The sequence below is a fragment of the Tamandua tetradactyla genome, chromosome 24 (assembly GCF_023851605.1).
Source record: "Tamandua tetradactyla isolate mTamTet1 chromosome 24, mTamTet1.pri, whole genome shotgun sequence".
NCBI lineage: Eukaryota > Metazoa > Chordata > Mammalia > Pilosa > Myrmecophagidae > Tamandua > Tamandua tetradactyla.
This window is the reverse complement of record NC_135350.1, coordinates 39,266,321-39,283,896: the sequence shown is the minus strand read 5'-3', so window position 1 is coordinate 39,283,896 and position 17,576 is coordinate 39,266,321. Positions and strand designations below refer to the sequence as shown.

At 36.4% G+C, this 17,576-nt stretch overlaps 1 protein-coding gene across 2 annotated transcripts in view; it reads right to left on the bottom strand.

Moving 5' to 3' along the window:
* The window catches only part of SPARCL1 (SPARC like 1), a 56,135-nt gene that overhangs the window by 24,952 nt on the left and 13,607 nt on the right, over positions 1–17,576 (bottom strand). The window contains exon 2 of one of the 2 annotated variants that reach the window (XM_077142892.1): positions 7,882–8,036. The exons of the other annotated variant lie outside the window; for it this stretch is intronic. Within the exon in view, the coding sequence (XP_076999007.1) occupies positions 7,882–7,987 (106 nt within the window). The 5' untranslated portion in view covers positions 7,988–8,036. The remainder of the gene's footprint in view (positions 1–7,881; positions 8,037–17,576) is intronic. 2 annotated transcript variants of the gene reach the window in all.

The window sequence follows — 17,576 nt, the reverse complement described above, 5'->3', positions numbered from 1 at the left end:
GTCTTTGCTTGTCTGTGAAAATTTTAATTTCTCCCTCAGTTTTAAATGACAGTTTTGCTGAGTACAGAACTATTGACTGGAAGTTTTTCTCTTTTAGTATCTTAAATATATCATACCACTGCCTTATCACCTCCATAGTGACAGTTGAATAGTTTGAACTCAGTCTTATGTGGTTTCTCTTACATGTTATACATTGTTTTTCTCTTGCCAGTTTCAAGATTATCTCCTTCTCTTCAATATTTGACAGATTGATTAGTATGTGTCTTGGGGAAGTCCTATTTGGATTTATTCTATTTGGAGTTCATTTGGTTTCTCTGATTTGCATAGGTCTGAGACGTTTTCCCCCATTATATCCTCCACTAATCTTCCTTACCCTTTGCTCTTCTCTTCTCCTTCTGGGGCACCAATGATTCTTATATTTGTGGATTTTGTTTTGTCCATTATTTCCCTGAGATCCAATTCAAAATTTTCCATCTTTTTTGTTATTTGCTCATTTGTGTGTTTGAAATCAGTTGTCCTGTCCTCTAGTTCATTTATTCTTTCTTCTGCTTCTTCAAATCTGTTGTTGTTTATCTTTAGTATGTTTTATATCTGGTCTACAGTATCTTTAATCTCTGTGATATCTGTTATTTTTCTATTTATTCTTTCAAATTCCTCTTTATGGTCTTCTAGTGTCTTCTTCATGCCCTTTAGATCATTAGCCATCACTGATTTTATTTGGTAGTGTTATATGAACATCTTTTATTAGTTGTTCCAATGTCTGTGGTTACTCTGGTGTTTTAATTTGGTCATTAGGCTGGGCTATATTTGTCTGCATCTTCATATGCTTAGTAATCTTCTTTTGCCTTTGAGGCATATAAATGTCTTGATAGGGTTACTTTGGAAGTTGATTTCCTTCAGAAGTCTAAAGCTTTGTATTTGTGAGATGGAGTGGAGCAGAATGAGGGACGTGGGGTGGGGAACAACAGTGTGGTGATGGGTTGCGGCACAGGTATAGTCACAGGTCAGGGATGCTATGCGGCACAGGTATAGTCACAGGTTAGGGATGCTATGCTGGTGCCTGAGAGCATGGGTTGTGGGGCATGAGTTTGTGGAGGTGTGGTGCAGGGGCTGTAGGGGTAGAGTGCAGCTCAGGCAGGTCTTGGGGTGCAGGAGCAGAGTGTGGCATGAGGGACACAGAGGTAGGGTGTAGCAGGAGGCAGATGGGAGGAATTGTTATTATTTTAATATGACACATAGGAATTGCTCTGGGTCTTTGGTCCTAACACAGCAAATAAAGTTTTGATTGAGAAAAAGGAGGTTATATGTGCTAACATAGCCTTCCTCATCATGATAGAAACAGTAAAAAAGACCATGTTATTACCTTTATCCCACTACTTAAGCCTCACAGGATAGGCCATGTGGACCAGGGAACAATGATTTAGAAGGATGGGGAGAGATTGCTCATAGAAGGTGATTTGGGATTGGCAGTGGGGAGGAATGAAAAAAAAGTCAAATGATATATACAATCCTAAACAAATTAATTAATTTCTGGTGTCAATGAAAATAACATGTATTCACCTGAGAGACTTCAAGTATCATTGCTACAAAGGATCCTTCTGAAAAGGATTATATAAAGCTTACTTTGAAAATTCATAGTGCTATCAGTGTAATGTGTTTACCTCATTTATATCTTTTAAATGAACCTTATTTAGAATTGGCAATGGTGAATAAAAGATACTTGAAATTTATATCGTCATGGTGCTTCAGGTTTACCATGCACCTTTACAAATGGATATTATCTCATTTGATCTTCAAAACCATAACATTGGCAGTTGAAGAAACAGGCAAAAGGCTACAGAGTGGAATGCTCAAGGTCACAGTGATATTAGGAGTGGATCTGGAGCACTTGAAATAAAGATCTCCCTAGTACCTCTTACCCAGAGGTATAGGGAAGAAGAAAAAAAATCTAACATTTGGGACAAATTCAGAATTAACTTTGAGTCTGAGTTTTTAGACAAAGAATTTCAAACATTTTAAGGTTGAAGGTTTTGCATAAAAGATTTATCACATGAGGATGCTTGGGTTACTTGATATCAAAAGGCTCTTTCAGTAACACTTTTTTTTAATTATTAATTTTTTAAAAGATATAACAATAATCACAAACATTCTTAACATATGATCTTTTCATTCTACATATATAATCAGTAATTCACAGTATCATCACATAGTTGCACATTTATCATCATGATCATTTCTTAGAACATTTGCATCAATTCAGAAAAAGAAATAAAAAGACGACAAAAAAGATTCATACATACCATACGCCTTACATTGATCACTAGCGTTTCAATCTAAATTTATTTTAACATTTGTTTCCCCTATTATTCATCTTTATTCCAAATGTTTTACTCGTCTATTGATAAGGTAGATAAAGGGAGCATCAGACACAAGGTTTTCACAATCACACAGTCACATTGTGACAGCTATATCATTTTATAATCATCTTCAATAAACATGGCTACTGGAACACAGCTCTACATTTTCAGGCAGTTCCCTCCAGCCTCTGTATTACATCTTGACCAACAAGGTGGTATGTATTTAATGCGTAAGAATAACCTCCAGGATAACCTCTCGACTCTGTTTGGAATCTCTCAGCCATTGACACTTTATTTAGTCTAATTTTGCTCTTCCCCCTTTTGGTCAAGAAGGTTTTCTCAATCCCTTGAAGCTGAGTTCCAGCTCATTCTGGGATTTCTGTCCCACGTTGCCAGGAAGGTCCATGCCCCTGGAGTCATGTCCCATGTAGAAAAGGGGAGGGTGGTGAGTTTGTTTATTGTGTTGGCTGGAGAGGGAGACTATATCTGAGCAACAAAAGAGGATATCTTGGGGGTGACTCTTAGGCCTAATTTTAAGTAGACTTGACCTGTCCTTTGTGGGGTTAAGTTTCATATGATTGGGGACTCAGCCTATTGCTTTGGTTGTCTGCACTGCTTGTGAGAATATCAAGAATTCTCCACTTGGGGAAGTTGAATATTCCCCCTTTCTCACCATTCCCCCAAGGAGACTTTGCAAATACTTTTTTACTCACTGTTCAAATCACTCTGGGATTTACTGGGGCATCACTCTGAACAAACCTACACAATCTTATGCCCTACTCAAGGTTCCATGTACTTATGGTGTTCAATTAATCCACATAAGTTATACTAGGAATTGCACTAGTCAAAATATAAATTTTGTACAAAATAAACATCTTTTGCTTTAGTCTCACACATAAGTTAAAATTTTAAAATATTAATTACCATCTATTTTCATTACCCTGCAGTAATGACATTCCTTTGTTCTTCTTCATGCAAAAACATTTTTAAATTTGTACATTTAGTCTCAGTAACACTTTTTGAAATCTAAATAAGGCACAGCATAGGAATTCAACTTCCCTTGAATGAAAAATGTATTTAAACAAAGGATGGGGAAAAAAAATCTCCAGCACTCAGTTATTTTGAAAAAAGCACCTTATAAAGAAAAGGAGCATTAAACTGTTAGCAGAGTTGAATTCTGGTGCCAGCACTGCCCCTAACTGGCCTAGAGACTTTGTGCAAATCAATTACCCTTTTTTAGATACAGTTTTCCTGAGTGATGAAAAATGAAGGAGCTGACCTTAAAGATCCTCTAGCTAATATTTCATGATTCTAATGCTGAAAATAATCTTACAAATTTCATGAACCCCAAACAGCTGCTATCTCTTTTACTTAAACTACTAACCAAAAAGTCCTATGATTTTATTGTATCCAAAGTAAAATATTGCTATACGTAGTATTTGATGCTATATTGGTTTTCTAGGGCTGCTGTAACAAAGTACCACACACTGGATAACTTAAAACAACAGAAATATATTGGCTTATAGCTCTGGAGGCTGGAAGTCTGAAATTAAGATGATGGCAAAGATATACTCCATCTGAAACCTGCTGAGGAGACTATTTCCTGGCCTCTTCTTGGCATCTGAAGGTTACAGGTAGCCTTTGGCAATCCTTGGTTTATAGTCGCATAACTCCAGTTTCTGCTTCTGTGTTCATATGGCCTTCTCTCCTCCATGTCAGTCTGTGTATTCAAATTTCCTCTTCTTATAAGGAATCAGTCCATTTTGGTCTCATCAGAATGAATAATATCTCCAAAGACTCTATTTCCAAATAAGGGCACATCTAAGAACTTGGGGTTAGACCTTAAATATATCTTTATTTTTTTGGTATGAATATGGATTATACTTTTTAATGCAGATCCAAGGCCATACTACTTTTCTCTTTTTGGTAGGTTTTTACTTCCATTATAGATTCTTTTCATGTAAGATCATAAAACCCAATGCAATGTGATGAGCCCAAATTAAAAATTACATACAGCAGCCCATGTTAACACAAACAGATCCAAATAAGGAGTAATAGCAGCCAAATCTGGTATTACTGGAGCTCAGTACATGAGTAGACAAATTGGGTACAAACAATTCAAACAGATTGAAAATAGGAAAAAGTCATGTAACAGTCACTTCACAGCTCAATTTGACAGTTTTGTTTACCAAACTTATGTCTTTCATAAGAGATGGGACATTTTCAGTGATTATTTCCTCCATTATTCCTTCTGCCCCCTTTCCCTTCTCTTCTCTTTCTGGGACACCTATGACATGTATATTCGTGTGCCTCATGTTGTCATTTAATTCCCTGAGACCCTCCTCATATTTTTCCATTCTCTTCCCTATCTGTTCTTTTGAGTGTAGGATTTCAGGTGTCCTGTCCTTTGGTTCACTAAGCCTTTCTTCTGCTTCTTCAAATCTTCTGTTGTAAGTCTTCATTGTGTTTTTCATCTCTTCTATTGTGTCTTTCATTCCCATAAGTTATGCCATTTGTCTTTTCAAGTTTCAAGTTCTTCTTTATGGTTGCCCAATGTCTTCTGTATGTCTTTCATCTCTTTTGCCATAGCTTCCCTCAACTTGTCGATTTGATTTTTTATTTCAGTTAGCATGTTTGATTGAACATTAATTAGTTGTTTCAACTCCTGATCTCATTTGAAATGTTAATTTGTTCCTGTTTCTGGGCCATATCTTTATTTTTCCTAGTATGACTCAGAACTTTTAGTTGGTGTCCAGCATCTGACTACCTTGATTAGTTTATTCTGGAGTTCCTTTTAACTCTTTTACCTAGTATTTTCTTGTTGGTCGGCTTTGTTTCCTAACTGTTTTGTTTTGTTTTTTTTTTTTGGCATTCAGCTCAATTCTAGACCTCTAGCATAGCTGCTATTTAACTGTTGGGAATTTTTCAGCTATTCTTTTTTTTTTATTTTTTTAATTCAGTATAGCAACATACAAACACAAACATTCTTAACAAATGATCATTTCATTCTTGGTATATAATCATTAACTCACAATATCATCACATAGTTGTATATTTATCACCACAATAATTTCTTAGGACATTTGCATCAATTCAGGAAAAGAAATAAAAAGACAACAGAAAAAAATTCATACATACCATATCCCTTACCCCTCCCTTGCATTGACTGCTAGTATTTCCATCTACCCAATATATTTTAGCCTTTGTTTCCCCCTTTTTCCTATACCCCTTTCCACTCCCTTTCATCAATCACTAGCATTTCAATCTACTAAATTTAATATTTGTTCCCTCTATGATTTACTTATTTTTAATCCATATGTTTTACTCATCTGTCCATACCATAGATAAAAGGAGCATCAGACACAGGTTTTCACAATTACACAGTCACATTTGAAACGCTAAATCATTATACAATCATCTTTAAGAAACATGGCTACTGGAAAAATACTCTACATTTTCAGGTACTTCCCTCCAGCCTCTCCAATATACCTTAACTAAAAGTATATTGTGCATAAGAATATAATGCATAAGAATAACCTCCAGGATAACCTCTAGACTCTGTTTGAAATCTCACAGCCATTGACACTTTTTTTTGTCTCATTTCACTCTTCTCCCTTTTGGTTGAGAAGGTTTTCTCAATCCCTTCATGCTGAGTCTCAGCTTATTCTAAGATTTCTGTCCCACATTGCCAGAAAGGTTTACACCCCTAGGAGTCATGTCCCTCATAGAGAGGGGGAGGGCAGTGAGCTTGCTTGTCATGTTGGCTGAGAGAGAAAGAGAGAGAGAGAGAGAGAGAGAGAGGCCACATCTGAGCAGCAAAAGATGTTCTCTGGGGGTGACTCTTAGGCCTAATTTTAAGTAGGCTTACTCTATGTTTTGCTGGTGTACTCTGCTTTGTGGTGCTGCAGCACTCTCTGCTCTCTCCAAATCTCTCATTCTCCAAAATGTGTCCTCTTTTATAGGACTTCAGAAATTAATCAAGACCCACCCAAATGTGTAGAGACATGCTTCTACCTAATACAGTTTAACAACCACTATTGATTAAATCACATCTCCAGGGAGATGATCTAATTACAGTTGCAAACATACTATACTGAATAGGGATTAGAAGAAATGGCTGCCTTTACAAAATGGAATTAAGATTAAAGCATTGCTTTTCTAGGGTGCATACATCATTTCAAACCAGCACACTCCCTTTCTCGCCATTCCCCCAAGGGGGCTTTGCAAATACATTTTTATTCACTTTTCAAATCACTCTGGGATTTATCGGGGCTTCACTCTGTACAAACCTACAAAATCTCATGCCCTACTCAAGGTTTCATGTACTTATGGTGTTCAATTAAGTTATCCACATAAGTTATATTAGGTAATGCACTAGTCAAAATATAAATTTTGTACCTAATAAATATTTTTTGCTTTAGTCTTACACATAAATTAAAGTTTTATAATATTAATTACCATCTGTTTTCAGCACCCTGCAGTATTGACATTCTTTTGTTCTTCATGCAAAATCATTTTTAAATTTGTACATTTAGTCACTGTCATTATATACTCTAGGCATTCCTAGATTATACCATCTCAGTCTTTATCATCTATCTTTCTTTCTGATTTCATTTGTGCCCCCAGGCCTCCTCCGTCTATCATTCTCACATTCAGCTTCATTCAGTATACTTACATTATTGTGCTGCAATCAGGTAGTATTGTGCTATCCATTTCTGAATTTTTACAATCAGTCTTGTTGCACAATCTGTATCCCTTCAGCTCCAATTACCCAATATCTGCCCTATTTACATCTTCTCTCTTAACTGGAATTCTTCAAGTTCATTCATTAACATTAGTTCATATCAGTGAGACCACACAGTATTTGTCCTTTTGTTTCTGGCAACTATTGTTTTTTTGGTTCTTGCCCTGCCTAATTGGAAGTTTTCATTTTTTTAAGGATTATCTCCCAAAATGCCATCAATCCCAGTTAGATTTTCTTGGATAAGACAGTCCCAGGTTTCAGGAGGAGGGTGTAATCAGTACTAAGTTTCCCCGGGGATGAGACTCAGCAGGTTGTTAGGGATTCCTGAGAAGCCTTTAGACTCTGTGCTTTTCCTATGTCAGTAGATGGTGTTTGTCAGCCTGCAACTTTTCCGTGGCATAAAGTGGTAGAGTGCCTTTAATTCTAAGCTGACTCTGTAGATGTCAGGGGCATGGTTGAGACAGAGGTTGATGCAGAAGACAGGCTTAGGGCTTAGTCCTTGGGGTCTGAATTCTCTGATTAATGGCCACCACTTGAGCTGGATCCCAACCTCTCTTTTCCTGAGAAGGATAAACCCTTTAGGGAATTAACTCCTTCACTTGACTTGTTACTTTGACTCTCAAACCTATTTTAACTTTGCTTTTGCCTGGATTAGGGCTGACAATTGAAATGCTGGAGGCTTTCTCTACTGAGCTACTTGGAATAGTTTCAAAAGAAAATCCCTTTTCAGTGCTAGTTCTCAGCCTCCAAATTCATCTGTCAAGAGAGAAAGTTTGGTACCTGGCTCTGTGTGCCTCGGGGTACAGCTCTGTTCCAGTATTCTGAGCTGGGTCAACTCCAAAAGTCTTTGTTTTTTTTGTTTTTCCATCAGCCCCACCTCCTCCATCTTGTTCTTGGTTTATCTGTGCTTGGAGCTTGTATTCAGCAGACCAGATCTGTTAAATAAAACCATAATTGGAGCTTGGCTATGCTGCCCTACTTTGCTCCCTGAAGAGGCCTCTTCTTTTTTCCACAGGAAAGTGTTTCCAACTGAGCATGCTGTGCCAGTAGGTGAGGGGTGCCTCCAGCTTTTGGTGGCTTTACTCACAGTTCTATAGTGGGATCTCGGCCCTTCCACCTATTCCAGACTGAAGTATGATGTGTGTCTGTTCATGGATGTTCCCCCAAAAGTTATTCCAGACAGTTTCTAGCTATTGGCTAGCTGCATTAGAGGATGAAATAAATTCCACATCTCTTTATGCTGCCATCTTGCCCCACCTCCTCCAATGAATACTTTTAAAGGAACTGTTGACATTTAACTTGCAAGAGTGAAATTAAATGTTCATATGTTAAAATGTTCGTGTTTGTATGTTTTTATATTTTGTTAATAAAAAGAAAGAGTTAGTGAATTTACCTAACTTGACAAAAATAGTTTTGAAACCAGTGCACCTTTGCTCCAAGTTCAAATCAGTTCCTCTAAAAATATATGGACAATTTTGGTCAATGTGAATGCATATATCAAAAGTAAATGATTTTTTGGCACTCATTCCAATTATTAGAAAATCTTTAAGTATATGAGTTTACTTTTTCAACTCTAAATTTTATGAAATATAAAATCAGTCAAATATTTCTGATAAAAATTTGGTGTCTGAATTGAGGTGTGCTATACATGTAAAATTAACACTGGATTTTGATAACTTAGTTTGAAAAAATAATTTAAAATATATCATTAATAACATTTTAATGCAGATTGCATGATGAAATGATATTTTGATATATTGGATTAAATAAAAACATTATTAAAATCTAAAAAAAAGCAAGCAAAATTAAAAATTAAATTGTATAACCTGGTGAAGGATACAACCAAAATGTATTATAACCTTGATTTGCCAGCGATATTATTAAGACAATGCTTCAATTTAATAGCTCTTCAAGCTTTTAAGAACACACTAAAGTTATGATACAGAAAAGCAATCTAAAACTACTTTGGTCAAAATGAAAACACTTATTACCTGCACAAAGGAGAGACTCAATGCCTTAAAACCCCAACTTCCCCTTTGACCCAACTCCTAAAGATTCTAGAACATTTCTAGTAGGAAACACATATGGCTTTTAATTATCAAGCAATACTGAGGGACAAAGTGAGGATTTGTTTAGGGATTTTTTAGTGTCATTTAGGTCATGGTCAGGTTCATGTGTCAACTTGGCCAAGTGGTGGTACCTGTTTGTCTGGTTGGGCAAGTGCTGACCTGTCTGTTGTGATGAGGGCATTTCATAGAATTAAATCATGATCAGGTCAGCTGCATCCACAACTGATTCCATTTGTAATCAGCCAAAGGGGAGTGTCTTCAGCAATGAGTAATGCTTAATCTGATCACGAGAAGCCTTTTAAGGAGGATTCAGAAGAGACAGGCTCTTCCTCCTTTGGCTGGCGAGCCTCTCCCGTGGAGTTCATTCAGACCCTCTATGGAATCGTCGACTTCACAGCCTGCCCTGAGGATTTTGGACTCTGCGTTCCTGCAGTCACGTGAGACACTTTTATAAATTTTATATTTGTGAGTATTTCCTGTTGATTCGGTTTCTCTAGAGAACCCTAGCTAATACAGCACTGTTCCTTTATCTATCGTGTTTAAGTGTTTAAAATGACAACTTCCCTATACAAAATTACCAGATTAATATGAATCTCTGAGAGAAAATGACTGATTACCATGGCCTCAAACTATTTACCCTAATATGATTGGATATTCTTTGATAGGTGGCTCCACAAAGAATTTGTTAATCAGTTGTAATTTTTGGTCCAAGATGTTATAAAGAACTTGAGAACTTTGGGCAGTTCTTTCATTTGCATTCACAGGTAGCCATAAAATTGGATCCTCAGAAAGTTTTACAGAAATATGAATGTATCTTTTTGAGAGACACAATTCAATCCATAAAAGATATTTAGAGTAATTAAGACGAATATATTTCCTAACTCTATTATTGTTAAATAAAAAAATTTGTTCTCTTGTTGAATACCAATTTTAGAAAGTCATTTAGAAATATAGTTTTCTTCCTCTGGATTTAATGTCCTTTTATTCATTCATTCATTCATTCCACAAATATTTATTAGGTTTCTGAAACTATGACTATCTTACTCTTTTTGAAAACTTCAGAAATACAAAATAGTTTATTACAGGAGTTCTCAACCTTGACACTATTAACATTTGGGGCTAGATAATTCTTTGTTGTGGGGGGTTGTCCTGACCATTGTAGGATGTTTGACAGCATCCCTGCTTCTACCCACTTGATGTCAGTAGCAAAATACCCTTCACCAGTTGTACAACCAAAAATGTCTCCAGACATTGTCATGTGTCCCCTGGAGAGCAGAATCATCCCAGCTGAGAACCACTGGTTTAGTGGAAGGAGCATGGTGGTTTAGATTTGAAAGACATGCATTTGAACGTGACCAACATTTGCTGTCTATGTGATCTTCGGCAAATTACTTAACCTTGAGCCTCAGAGTCTCCAGTTTGAAAGGGGAATAACATCTAATACAATTTCATAAAGAGTAAAAGAAAAAATATTTGTAAAAATGCTTGGTACTAGGAGGTGCCCAATAAATTTTAATTCTTTTCTCCCTCATCTTCCATAGAAATAAGTTGTGATTGTTGAATAAACAATTTAGAGCCTCAGCAGCAAATGTAATTTAAATTTTGCTGTGAGGTCAGAATAATTTTTCCAGTAGAATGTTTAAATTCCGTACTGGCCTCACATCTGCCAAAGTCCCCTTCGCCTTTTGAGAGTCTTTCCCATATCATCACAAATAACCATAGAATTAGGCTAAGAGAATGTTACTGCATGGATTAGACTAAGAAAATGTTACGTTATTTTCTTACAGTTAGTAGCAACTTAAAAGGAATGCAAAACCATCAAACTTGTCAGAGGTCAAAAAGTTGATTTCTTTTTTATTTTGTTTTTTTTATAGTGATATTCATAGCTAATTAAATTTGAGAAAAAGTTTCCCTTTTAATTTGACCACAGCATCTCATGTTTACTTCACTTTTCTTAATCTAAATGCAGCCTAATGAGACAAGAAGAAACATGGAAGCTGTCCAGTTGGCCAGTGCTTGCATCACTTATTCACACTTTATTCATTTATTGAGTGTTTATTAGACACTGCTTAAGCACAGGGAAGCACAGTTCTTATCTCAGGAGTTATGAAGGAGAAAATCAAGTAAATCAGTAATTTAGTATAATATGATGAGTATGTATAACATGCAATAGGATTAGAAATAAGTATTTAAAATTAGGAGGTTATTAATAAATAATTAATTTATGAATCAATATGAATAAATACTACAAATTAGAAGGTTATTAATAGGGAAAAGTTAATAAGTCCTAAGTACTTATGTTCAAACTTATGTTTGAATTAATATTCAAAGAAATTAATTCTTTGAATGCACCTGAAAGTCTTATAGGTAAGCACTTAATTGTTATCACTTTTCTAGTAAAGAAACAAGGCATAGAGGCTAAGTAAATTATTCAAGCTCACAGAGCTAAGAAGTATCAGAATAGAAATCTGAGATCTGGCTGTTTAGATTCAGGTCTGCTTTCTTAACTGCTATGCCATATTGCCCCAGTATGGAGAAGAATCCCATAAAGGCAATTCTTCTTCTGAGATTTGAAAAATCAATCTGAAATGGTTAGTTGGATGAAGGATGGGAAGGGCAACCTAGAGGGTGGAAGCAGCATAGGTTAAAGTCCAGACACATAAGACAGTAACATGCTGCCAACAGTGCAGTAAGCCGCTAATGTTAATGGGGCTTATATCTCCCTATAGAGACATGGCTCAAAAAAAAGGTGGATATCCAGATTGTAAAAATTTAACGCATTAAACTGGGAATTTGGAGTTCTAGCTGAAAAGCTGTAGGGGATTCATTGAATGATTGTGATGGGGGGAGGGCGTGGTGGGGAGAGTGGTAACATAATCAGATTTGCCTGTTAGAAAGAATCCGTGGGAAGCTGTGTGGAGGAGCAGGTGGAAAGACCTGTTACAAGACAATTACAATGTCAAAATGAGAGGTGTTTAGAGCCTTAGATTTTGGCTGTGGTCATGGAAGTGAAGAAGAGAGGGCTAGATCTAGCTGGTACTGGCTCATGAGAGCCAATTGTTAAATTTCCAGGAATTTTGCAAGCTGGCCGTTAAATAGAGCCATCACTAAAAATTAAATTAGGTGCACATAATCAAATTAATTGTATTAATACAAAGGAAATCAATCTCAGAACACATCATTTAATAATTTTTTTACTGCATTTTACTATTATCTACTCTTTTGAGGTAATTTTTGCCTATTGTGTCTGTAGGTGTATATATTAGTGTGTTGCCTTGAGCAAATCACTTGATTTCAAAACTTCATCTAAAGATTGGGAGTAACAATTCCTTGCTATGTTAAAGGGAACCATTAAGGTTGGGAAGCTCTTCATAATCTCTGAGTACTATATACATTAAGTGGTTATTTCCATTGCTCTGCCTACTTCTTCCCACCAATATTATTAGAGTCATCTAAGCCCTCTCTTAGATGTGACATAGGGAAATATTTCTTCAGCATTCTTTTACTTATTTTTTTGCCAAGACTCTTCTGTCTCCTTCCTTACCTTTCTTCCCTCTTGCTGATTTCCAGCTGCCCTGGAGTCCATGCTACAGAACATTTTCCCATTTAGGTCACCCATTAAAAACAAACCCATCTGGAGAAAAAAAATGTGGAACTATTAAACTTTACCTTCAGGGAATCCCCTGATACTGTGTGAAACTTTAGGGATACCCAAATCAATAGGCCAAGCCCTTGATCTTGAGGCTTACTCTTATGAAGCTTATGTAAGTAGCAGAGAAACTTAGCCTACCTATAGGTATGCCTAAGAGTTACTTCTGGAGGGCCTCTTGTGTTGCTCAGATGTGGCCTCATTCTCTCTAAGCTCGACTCTGAAAGTGAAACCATTGCCCTCCCCTCTATGTGGGACATGAGATCCAGGGGTGAAAGTCTCCCTGGTGGTGTGGGAGATAACTTCCATGGATGAGTTCAGCCCTGGCACCATAAAATGAACAACAATTCCATCCTGATCAAAAGGGGGAAAAGGAGTATAACTAATAATGTATTAGTGGCAGAGAGAGTTCAAATAGATATGAGAGACCACTCTGGAGGTTGCTCTTATGCAAGCTTCAGGTAGACATTGCTGCCTATCACAACCTGCCAAACCCCAACCAGGACTATTCAAGCTAAGCCTAAAGAACACCTAGGGCAATATATAAGATTCCACAAGGGTTCTGTGCACTAGAAATAACTTTCCAGAAACCTCCAGCCTCCAGATGGGTCCCTGGACCAGATTAGTCCTGACACCTAGAAGGCCCAGCATCTCCAGAACATCAGATAGTTCCATCTCCCTACCCCATATTAGTGACAGATCCTTCCAATATGAAAGATTTAGAATTGCCATAGTGCAAATGCCCCTAAGGAGAGGGATGGAAAGATCAAAGGTGATGGTGGAGTTATACAGAGAAGATAGAATTTAACAAATGAATATGATTGCTGAATCATTAAAATGATATCACTTTTAGTCTCCAGGATCTTAGAGTAGCTAGAGGTAGAAACCTAAAATTGTGGAATTGTAACCCATGTCAGAGTCTGAAGTATGTTCTACAACTAATTGTGGTGCTGTGCTTTGAAATTTATTGCTTTTTGTATATATGTTATTTTTCACAAAAAGAAGAAAGAAAAAAATTTGATTATGATGATAGAGAAATATTTATCCCTTCTAGCCTTCTATATTCTGGAACAGCTAGAAGAAAAAATCTGAAAGGATCATATGGCAGCCCATGACAAACTCTGTGATCTGTCCTGTAACTATTTGTTGAAGAGTGCTTTGAAAACTATTGTTTTTTTCTTTCTTTGCTTTGTATATATATTATATTAAACAATAAAAAAGTTAAAAAAAAAAACCCATCTGTCCTATAGTCTGTATATTTTAATCCTAAATTTCTGCATGCATCTAATTCATGCTTAGGAGATAAGCATATTCCTGGATTAAAGTACTTTGAATGTCAGGTAAGAGGTATTTTCTCATTGACCTGAACCCATAGGAACTACTGGAAAAATAGTAGTTATAATCTTGGCACACATGTAGGGAAGACATTTTAAAGCATAGGACAATTATAGGCTTTATCATAACACCTTAAGAGGCTACTTGTGCAGACTTTTTGAGTAAATAATAGATTTTGGTTTTAAGTCATTTAGTTTTGGTATGGATGGTTATATAGCAATAGATAGCTGAGGGCCAAACCCAACATTCCCTCTGGTTGTTTACAGTGTCTCAGAATGGAACTACTTTTTAGGAATTTTGTGTTTATTTCCATCCTGAAATAGATAAAATTTAAAGACACAACATAGTCGTGACATCTAGAATGGCCTAAGCAGGAAACAGCCTTGAATCTTGGATAATAAAGATGCCTGTATTGTATTTTTAAAGATGGGCCCTTGTAAAACAATCCAGTATCTAGGATTCTGAAAACTGGAGTTCTTATGTTACATTCCCATTTTATCCTCCAGAACAGCCACTGAACACTTTTGTCACTGCGCTAATTATACTTGTCATATAATGATCAGAATAATTTCATGGTCTTTAGCTTCTTATTTTAAGAACAGAACAAATGTGCTGAGTTTTATAAATAAGACAGGAGTGGAGAACTTTCCTGGGAAATGGGAGATATTTTGAAAACAAGTGTCATGTGGGGAAGCTTAATTAGTTGATGCTTGCAAAGTATTTGGAAATATGAAAACCATGATGTCCTTTTTAAGTATGATGAATACCATTTTCTCTTGGTTAAGCAAAAAGTTATTTATTTGTAGACATTCAAATTTGGCGTGCACCATCTACAAAATGCAGATTGTTATCTTTGCGGAAAGAGCAGATAAAACTCTAGATGAAAACTGCAGAAATAAGACAAACTTTTGAACGCACCGAGTTATTAATCTTGAAGACTTAAATATGTGGTGTTGATGTAAAATGAGATAAATATTATTTTGCCCCAATGCATGAGCTTATGCAAAGGGAGCAACACAGTTGAAAGAATATTTGGTATGGAATGGGAAGATCTAAGCTCCAGACCTCAGCTGCCATTTGCCAAGCAAGAAACTTTGGTCAAGTCACTGGTTTCTTTATCTATAAAACAGGAAAACTATAGGTGCCGTTCCCACTTATCTTCTGGTATGTTTTGAGACCCAAATACTGATTATGTAGTCAGTAATTTCACCAGCTATGAAGACAAAATTAAAGATACTATCATATTACTTTGATACACTCAAATGGCAGAAAACTGTTTAATAACCTTAATGTTTAGTTCACAGAGGCTTTAATCCATCATTTTACATAGAGTCACTAAGTTACTTCTCTCTTTCATTGGTGCCAGTATTTGCTTTCGTCGATCATGAGGACTGGAACTTCAAGGAGAGCCTTTTACATTTGTTAGGCACAGGTTTCTCACGACTAAACTTTCAGGAGAAAATCATCTGGAAATTTAAAAGATGACACCTACACTACATTTGAAAGGTATAGCGTTTTTGGGGAGTCCAAAATTTGGAATTTCAAATGCCTGGACTTCTTCTGGTCCATGTACCCTTAAAGCAAATGTCTACATGAAGCATTTGGCATGGCAAAAGTAGGTCTCCCATTGCGAGCCAAACAACTATGAATGCTAACTCTATTCTAACTCACATAGGGGAACAGTCTTGAGACAATTTCTTAACATTTCTCATTTTAATATGTATAAACATTGTAGTAAAATAAAGGTGGCTACAAATTCTTTGCTACTCTTCCCATTGAAAGGTGGAGTCTTATTCTCCACCCCTTGAATCTGAACTGTCCTAGTGACTTACTTGATCAATTGACTGAGAGAGAAGTGATGTTCTGGAATTTCAGAGGTTGGGTTGTAGGAAGCCTTCTAACTCTCATCTGGATCTTTTAGAACACTCATTTGAAGGTTCTGAGCCACTTTCTAAGAGACTGTCATGCCATAAAAGATAATCTGTTCAACAGTTTCCAATGATCCAACTTTCCAACTGTCCTCTCCAAGGCACCTACATGTGTGTGGATGCATGTTAGACCCTACAGACCAGCTCATCTGCCAGCCTGAATTCCTGGCCCACAGACTCTTGAGACCTAATAAAATGGCTGTTGCTTTAAATCACTAAGTTTGAAAATAGAAATAGATAATTGGAATAAGCAGTAAATATTTTGGGTAAACTATTGCTCAAGTATATTCATAAGTAGTAGAATTACTAATGTTCATCAAAGTATTATTTTATTAAAAATTAGGTTTTTGACATTGGCTTTAACGGTAGCTAATATAGAGCTTATGTATTTTTAAGATTTTTACTATATGCCATGTACCTTTCTAAGCATTTCACCTATGTACCACTCATTCATACCCATCTGTGCCCTCTCTTCCATTTCATGGAAGTAGCTATCCCATGAAAGCTTCCCCATCACAGATGAGGAGAATTACAAAAGGTAGAGAGAGTTCTCAGTATGAGTGCTGTTCAGAGGTCAGGAGAAATGATGGCTACATGATTTGTAAGAATAAGGTGTGTGAAAGTGTGGTGTGTGTATGTGTGTAGGGGTTGAGAGGAAAAGACCATATTGGAAAGGATTCCAAAGGGCAAATGGATTAAAAGCAAGAGCAAGAAGAATAGGATTTAGTTATTTTTTTTTTTAGAAGTTTAATGGTAAAAAGAGTGAAAGAGATAGAACAATAACTTGAGGTGGATTTTTTAAGCATGGGGAAATACTTAAATTTGATTGAAGATTCTTTTCAATGAACACTTAAAGGGCATTTATCATGCCTCAGCCAGGCTTAAATCAGTTCAGCAGTTGAAAATTAATTCTATTATTGCGTCAAAGACACATCAGTAAGAGATAACATACACTACTGACTCAAACAGTCCTCAACATAACCCTATTAGTACTAAAGGAACCCCTCCATGATACAGATGGATTTAGGTACAGAATAATTAGTAACCTGTCCAAGCACACAGCTTGTTAATGGTGGCTTCAGGATTTGCACTCAGGCTCTAGAGTGTAAATGCTTAACCACCACATGAAGGAGATTTTATTGTGCTTTGTTAACAATCTACTTTGTTTAGCAACCTACTAATACAATCCTTTCAGGAAACAGTCTCTGGAGCTCCCTTAACTTCCTGCCACCATCAGGCCCACAGACTTAATTGTTTCTCCACTCATGCTTTTTTTCCTTCCTCCATTACAATGGAAGAGATATTTCTTTTCTGCCCTAAAACTAATCTCTTTACCATGCTTAGGATCCACCATCTATCAATCCCCTTTCTTATATATTCAGTTGGGTCATTCTGTTAGCTTTCTTGTAATAACATTTAAATATTTTAATTTCACACTCAATTCAAAAATTTTTCTTGACCTGATGGCTTTTCTAGCTACCCTTATCTCTCTTT